Here is a 7,625-nt window from a genome sequence, read left to right as displayed (position 1 = left end):
ATTAAACGATTTAGTTAAATTAGGTTTGTATGAATGTTTTCTAAAAGAAGTGGTCTTCCTATACATTTATATGTATAAATAAATGTATGATTGGAGCATAAATCCACACATTTTTACATCCATTAGTCAACACAGCCTACAGGTTGAGAGAATGGACGAGAGAGAAAGAGGGAATAGACACAGAGAGAGGGGGATGATTGAGAGAACAAGAGTGCTTTCACTTTTGTTTTGAGAATGTAGACAAAAATAAGGACCTTGATTTACTCTAAGGTGTGGAGAAAGATAGGGAATTTCACCAATAACTAGTTTTATGTTCAGTAGGCTCACTATGGCAGGCTATAACTTGATTGATTGTAATCTCATTTGAGTAGGCCTACTTACAATTCATATGTAGCTTCTCTGCATTAGTCTATCAAACATATGTGAAATATTTTGTCTTCAATGGGACTCCCTGTTAAAATAAAGTACAATAAATAAATACATTATTGGTAGCTGGGTCAGTTCAATTGTGCCTACCATAATTTGCTTATTACCTTGGTAGGCCTACCACGTCAAGCACAATATATTGAGATATCTTCAACTGCAGGGACAACACCTTTTTAATAGTTAGCAGAATGTATTTTTCTTCTATAATTTCCATACTTCTATAATTTCCATAAAAATGTCTATACTTCTATAATGTCCATACTGTAGCGCCCTCGTCCGGTCCACACAGAAAGTATGTGCCCGAAATACGAGGCTCACTGGGCTGCGCGAGCTCGGCTGACGGTTTTCAGGGCAGGGTACAAGAAACTGAACGTCTCGTGAAACAGAAAATGGGCGAAGGACGGTCTATGTTAATTTCTTATTGGCAGTGAAACATGTTGACATGAAACATGAAAATTAATTACAAATGTTGCGTAATATTTATATTATTATTTGCACACACAGTGATCAACATTACCATAATCACCTAATTTAATAACACTATGTTCTTGAGTGTTTGTCCAGTTTCTGGTGTTTTACTTGAATGCAAATCCTTGTAATGCATGGTGGATGTAAACATGGTTATGTGTTACGCCGTCACCAAAAGAGGAGGGTGCCTACACTTTATGCATTTATTTATTTTCAGTTTTTTATAAAACACTGCACTATGATGAATTGTCAGTAAAAAAATATATCTGCAGAAGTTTAAGAGTTTCTGCGAAATTGGTGTTAAGTGAAAGAGTACACTGTTGCATTTTACGCATACTTTACACAGGGTTTTTAAACCCATTTATTTCTCAAAATGATTTATATATTTCACTCTGTCCGCTCAGATAGAGAGTCTGTACAGACTCACGTATTACCAGGCGCAAAGTCATAACTACAGACTCTCTCTCATACTATCTATGCATTCTCCCCTCAGACGGATGCATAATTGCATGACGCACCGGGGAGGAGTGTGGTGGGCATCGCCTATATATACCCAGTCGCGCTCGCTTCAAACTCAGCAGAGTAGCAGCGCTTACAAAGAGTCAGGATCCCCCAAAAGCAAGTACAGCTTGCATTCAGCATTTCGCTCTCGTTCCAAAGACATTTGTCGGTGCGCAAAGCTCGCAATCATGATTAAAAAAATATCGCCTTCCGAGAACGAGTTTAACATCCCGGCCAAAAACTGCCACAGGATGGTGATTCTAGGATCCACAAAAGTTGGCAAGACAGCCATCATCTCTCGGTTTCTGAATAAAAAAGTCGAGGACCAGTACACGCCAACAATCGAGGACTTTCATAGGAAATTATACAGCATTCGGGGAGATGTGTACCAGTTGGACATTCTGGACACCTCTGGAAACCATCCTTTCCCCGCTATGCGGAGACTCTCTATCCTTACTGGTAAGCTTAACTCTGAACGAATGAAACAGACAAATGTCTTTATGTAAAAGTGAATCATAATATTAAGCTGCATTCTGCAAAACACTTTCTATGAGAATAATATTTCAATTTAGCTTCATTAAAATGCATGCTTATGCGTAACGCAAAACTTGTGCTGTGCATTATGGAAGGTACATTGACTTTTGAGCTGTGATATTAATGTTCCTTCCCTTGCTCTTTCAGGTGATGTTTTTATCCTGGTGTTCAGTCTGGATAACAGAGACTCCTTCCAAGAGGTGCAGCGCCTGAAGCGTCAAATTTACGAGACCAAGTCCTGCCTGAAAAACAAAACCAAAGAGAACGTGGATGTCCCGATCGTTATCTGCGGGAACAAGTGTGACCGGGAGTTTAACCGGGAGGTTCAGAATGAGGAGATTGAGCAGCTGGTGGCTGGTGATGAACAGTGTGCCTACTATGAGATCTCTGCAAAACGGAACACTAACGTCGACCAGATGTTTCAGACTCTTTTTACCATGGCTAAACTGCCCAACGAGATGAGCCCGGACTCTCACCGCAAAGTTTCCTTACAGCATTGCGAAGTGCTGCAAAACAGCAGAAGAAAATCTTTCAGAAATAAGAAATACAAAGACAGCGAGGTATACGGGATTGTGGCACCGTTTGCGCGCCGACCAAGCGTGCAAAGTGACTTAATGTATATCAAAGAGAAAGCTACTGGCTGCAGCCAGGGAAAAGAGAAAGACAGATGCACCATCTGCTAAGGACTCACTTGACAATGCACATGGAGATGTTACGAGATGTTCTATACAGCGATGGAGATGATACCCGCCAGGCTTCATGCCAGTGTGTCGAGTCCGGGATAAGGAAGCACGCCAAGACGCAGTGACAGGCATGGGTGTATGTCCCAAACCATGCGAGAAGGCATGGCCATGGTCATTGTCAGATATTTCCCTGTGGGTGATCAAATGTGATATGGCTTGAGAGAACCTCTAGTGTTCTTGTTACTATAGCTACATGCTGTAAAATGACATTAGTGAATGGAGAATGTAGCCTACACTTATGGGGTGGCATTTGTTTACATTTTCTTTTTTCACACAGAACTGAACTTGAATGTTAATTGCATACTTAACGTATATGAATGCTTATTCTTATGTCATCGTTTATTTTCACTAAAAAAGAAACACGGAGAAAATAAAATGATCCATTTGAAACGTATATCCCATGTTCTGTCATCATTTGTAACATTGGTAAAGCATATTCCCATGCCCTTTCAGTGACACTCATACCATTAGCTAAACAAGTAGCCTGTACCTAATTTATGAAATACATCATTTCTGAGAAGAGTATAGCATATGGTAGCTAGCAGATTGATGTTTCCATTTAGGCCAACAAGCTATTAACATGTAATTCATGAACAATAACAGCGCACGTAAGGTGGCCCATGCTACAATCCTACCAAGAAACAGAGTTAAGAGGAATTAAAACAAAGGTTTATTTTAGGCCTACTGCATTGAAAATATGCAGCACTCAATCTGAATAGCACACCAACAAAACCATTACCTTAAATAATAATCCACTGCATATACAAACTTGACGAGGGCATTATAATTCAGTATGGATAATACATTTTTTACAAAGTAAAAATGGGACAGTTTACAACACAACAAGATAATGCCTGAAGGTAGTGTTATAGTGAAATAAAATGTTTTCTGGTGGTTTTGACAAACAGGGGATGAGTTCAAGTTATACTGCATGAGATGTTAGGTTGGAAAGGCAAATGAGATAACACGGAGCCAAGAGATGGAATCCCAAAAATTAATCCATATAAACAAGATCATTTCTCACGATTTCAAATGAATGGTCATTTTCTCAGTCCTCTAAATACAAAAAGATATCATTTTTAGTACATGTGTGTCCCTCTCCATGTGTCTCCTGAATTCAGTTCGTTTCTTTAGGAATGACAAATATCCCTCACGACGCTTTGGGAACCTCAAACATACACAAACTCTTGTATTTCTGCAGTAACTGATTCTTGGTGCGGACTTGCTCCCGCAGCGTCTCTAGTTCATGCTGCTGCTCCGACAGGCTCATGCCAATTCCGGGCATGGCTCCGATCTGCTCGCGCGCTTCCTGAATCCTTGTCTTAAACTTGACCAGTTCTTGATGGACATCTTGACTATCTTTGTCCATGCTTTCGACATAGATGGTCAAAGAAGTACACGTTGTTTAAAGCACATTATTTTTTACAAAGTACTTAAACATAATTTAACCAAATTGTTGCTGCTTCTCAAGATTAGACTATTGAACTGCAATTAGCAAGCTGGCTAACGTTAGCTTCACAACAGGTCCTACCAAACCAGGACAAATATATGCATCAACTCTCCCCGGTAATAAACACACTATAGAAATACATGTCAAATTAAAGACGTACCATTTAATAATGTCATGAACCAAAGGGAGAAAAGAGCAATCATCGTTCTCACTTCCTTGCTTTGGTTGATTCGTCGCCATCGCGGTCGATGCGAATTGACTGGCGCCTACATTTACATCATCAACCAGTGGCAACCATAGACTTATATAGACATCGCATTATTGTACAGTATCTATCCCACTATGGCATCTGTGAGCGCACTGAAAATATTATTGGTATACTGACAATGTATGTCTCTCTGCCCTAACAATGGGATCCCTTTCTTTGGATTGGTAAATACATTTCATTATTGTAACCATTTCTAAATATTCAATGAGGGTTGTTGATGTCAGCTGCCTGTATTCAATAGAGAAAGATGCTATGCTACTAGCCTCATACCATGAATATGCATAGCCATCTCAAGACAACTCCTATATAAAGTGTTTTTTCTCAAAGTGGCCGTGATGTCACGTGTCATACTTATATCAGTACACCCGTAACAAGTTATGCATTATACAACTTCTATTAGATCAAATGAACCTCACGTAGCAAATAAGCCATTAATTGTCAATAAATTCAACATGCTGTCATTGACCTCCATACAAAAATACCTTGCTTGATGGGCAAAACAATGAAAAAACGACACCTGCTGGAGAGAGACAGATTTTCCTCCGAGTTGGGCCTCTCTCTTCCTCTGAGCATGGGCAGCGCCATGGAGGCCATCTCCATTTTGAAGTAGCCAATTTTCTTCAACTATTTCTATAAGTTGGAAAACAAACTGAAAAGGTGCATACTGCCACCTAGAGTGTGTTGTTTGAACAGCTATAAAGCCAATGTTGCCGGGTTTACTGCGACCTGCAGTTATGGAATGTTTCAGCAGAAGTATAATTCATTGGCTGATACCTCCTAATGACCTAGATGGAATTATAGGATCCTCAATTCCTTAACCCATAGGAATTCCCACCCAGTTGATTACTTCAAAATAGTGAAAGTACTCAATGGAATTGCCTGTGCTAAAATAAGAGTCCTCTATCTATCTCTATGGGGCACCAGAAAGCGAGAGAGAAAAAGGTAGCTAAGCAAATAACTTTAGATGAGAATAATTATCTATTTTTAATAACTTGAAAATACATTTAAAAATCTAAAGTCCTAATTGTATTATTATTTTTGGTTTGTTGTTAACGTTTACTTGGCATAATAACCATAGGTGGAATAATATTTGTGACTTGATGACTGTAACTGTTTCCTGTAAAATTGTTAAAGCTTTTATTTTTAAATAGTAAGGGCAACTGAGACATTTTGTCACTCGAGCAACAGAAAACGATTTGCACTGTTGCAACATAATCACATAATGTTCAAAATGTTAATCTGGAAACACCATAGTCAGGTTCTGCTTTATACTACTTATAATACATTTTAAAAATGAATGCATGAACTGATGGTGACAGAACAACCTTTTTACGGATTTGGTTTTGTGATAGGTAAACTGACAAGGACAGTCAGCTACACCTAGGTCTTGTATCTCAGTTGGTAATGTTGGCATCACTAAGGTTGTGGGTTCAACATTAGCAAGGACTACAGGAAATTAAAATGAAGACTATCTACTCACTATCCTGTCAGTCACTTTGGAAAAATATGATTAAGTGGCCTAGCGGCTTAGAGTGTTGGGCCAGTGACCGGAAGATGGCTGGTTTGAATCCCCAAACTGACTAGATGAAAAATCTCTTGATGTGCCATTGAGCCAGGCACAACCCTAATTGCTCCTGTAAGTTGCTCTGGATAAGAGTGTGCTCTAAATGTCTACGTAAAATGTCTGACTAGTACTGAGCTAGCATAGCTTAACTGTTAACGAGTTAGTGTTCGCTATGAACCTGGACTAAAACGGACCAATAAGAGCGGTCCTCTGAACAACTTCCAAGCCTTTCCAAACCTTAGGTGACATAACACACAATTGCTGCCCAGTCTCTGACTGAGCAAACACAAGATTGTTTAATTAAATGTGCAGGATGAGTTAGCATGTGGCTAACTGGCCAAATCTATATAGGCTAATGCAATGCAGTGCAGTCAGGCGCTATTGTTTACAGTTTGTGTTGGTGTCAATGCTATATCCAGTTCAATACTATATCCATGTATCCAGGCCAATGCTATATCCAGGTGTGCACATAGGCCTAGTAAACCCAAAGGTCACTGATTGTAGTGGTTGCACCACTATAAGTCTTTCCTCCTGGAGGGTTCTGGTCCAGCATGGATGAGAGGAGGAGGAAGGAGTGGGTAGAAGGGAAATTGTGGCGGAATAGTGGGTCATGCGCTCGCTTGCCCATTGTAGTTTCCTGCTTAGGCCTATAGATGAGTTAGCGGACAACCTCAAGAAAACTATGAGTGCGATTCAATGGGGCAGAAGCCCGGTGTCATCCCCTGACCTTAGAGAGCCTTTTTATTTCTCTATTTGGTTAGGTCAGGGTGTGATTTGGGTGGGCATTCTAGTTTTTCTATTTCTTTGTTTGCTGGGTATGGTTCCCAGTCAGAAGCAGCTGTCTATCGTTGTCTCTGATTGGGGATCATACTTAGGCAGCCTTTTTTCCACCTTAGTTTGTGGGATCTTGTTTTTGTATAGTTGCTGTGTGGCCTGCAGAACTTTACGTTCGTTTTGTATTTTGTTGTTTTGTCGGTGTTCATTTGAAATAAAAGTAAAATGTTCACCTACCATGCTGCACCTTGGTCCAATCTTTACGACGAACGTAACACCCGGGTGTTGTTGTGATTCTAGATGGCCAGGTAGCTAGCAAGTATTGGTAATAAGCTGTAGACAGGTTTTTATTATCAGGTTATGATGAGGTCTTAACTATGACCAGTAGGATACATAATATAGCACATAATATAGTGGTCACAATTATGACCAACTGGTCGTATGGTGGTCAGAAAAATATGTCATACTCTGGTCAGTAAAAAGACATAAAATAAACGTCCTTTTTCAACCAGTTTGCGACCAGAATAAAACGTCATAAAAATATGTCATACCACCAGCTGCAGACCTTACAAAGCATTTGAGTCCTCAAGCATCAGCCACTGATTACCTTCAGCTGTTAGACTCCACTTATGGCACAGTTGAAGATGGAGATGAGCTATTTGTCAAATTCATGGGCACCCTACAAAACAATGGTGAGAAGCCGTCCAGCTACTTGCAAAGGTTACAGGTTACCCTGAGCACGACCATGAAAAGAGGCGGTGTTCCAGCTGATGAACTCAATCGTCATCTTCTGAGGCAGTTCTGCCAAGGTTGCTGGGACAACACTCTGATAACGGATCTCCAGCTGGAACAGAAGAAAAGCAAACCACCTTCATTTGCTGAATTGTTGCTCCTACT

The 7,625-nt window shown here is 40.1% G+C and overlaps 2 protein-coding genes across 2 annotated transcripts; one reads left to right on the top strand and one right to left on the bottom strand.

Moving 5' to 3' along the window:
- The first annotated feature begins 1,456 nt into the window (after window positions 1–1,456).
- On the top strand, window positions 1,457–3,066 carry LOC106606458 (dexamethasone-induced Ras-related protein 1). The gene is made up of 2 exons (XM_014202668.2): window positions 1,457–1,854; window positions 2,077–3,066. The coding sequence occupies exons 1-2, from the start codon at window positions 1,584–1,586 to the stop codon at window positions 2,610–2,612; spliced, it is 807 nt and encodes a 268-aa protein (XP_014058143.1). The 5' UTR covers window positions 1,457–1,583; the 3' UTR covers window positions 2,613–3,066.
- A 253-nt stretch (window positions 3,067–3,319) lies between these two features.
- Window positions 3,320–4,417, bottom strand: LOC106606459 (mediator of RNA polymerase II transcription subunit 9). Its single transcript, XM_014202669.2, has 2 exons — window positions 4,283–4,417; window positions 3,320–4,042 (listed from the first exon to the last, which is right to left on the bottom strand). The coding sequence occupies exons 1-2, from the start codon at window positions 4,360–4,362 to the stop codon at window positions 3,823–3,825; spliced, it is 300 nt and encodes a 99-aa protein (XP_014058144.1). The 5' UTR covers window positions 4,363–4,417; the 3' UTR covers window positions 3,320–3,822.
- Window positions 4,418–7,625: the final 3,208 nt, after the last annotated feature.

This window comes from Salmo salar, chromosome ssa06 (genome assembly GCF_905237065.1).
Source record: "Salmo salar chromosome ssa06, Ssal_v3.1, whole genome shotgun sequence".
Lineage (NCBI taxonomy): Eukaryota > Metazoa > Chordata > Actinopteri > Salmoniformes > Salmonidae > Salmo > Salmo salar.
This window is presented reverse-complemented; position numbering and strand designations above follow the sequence as displayed.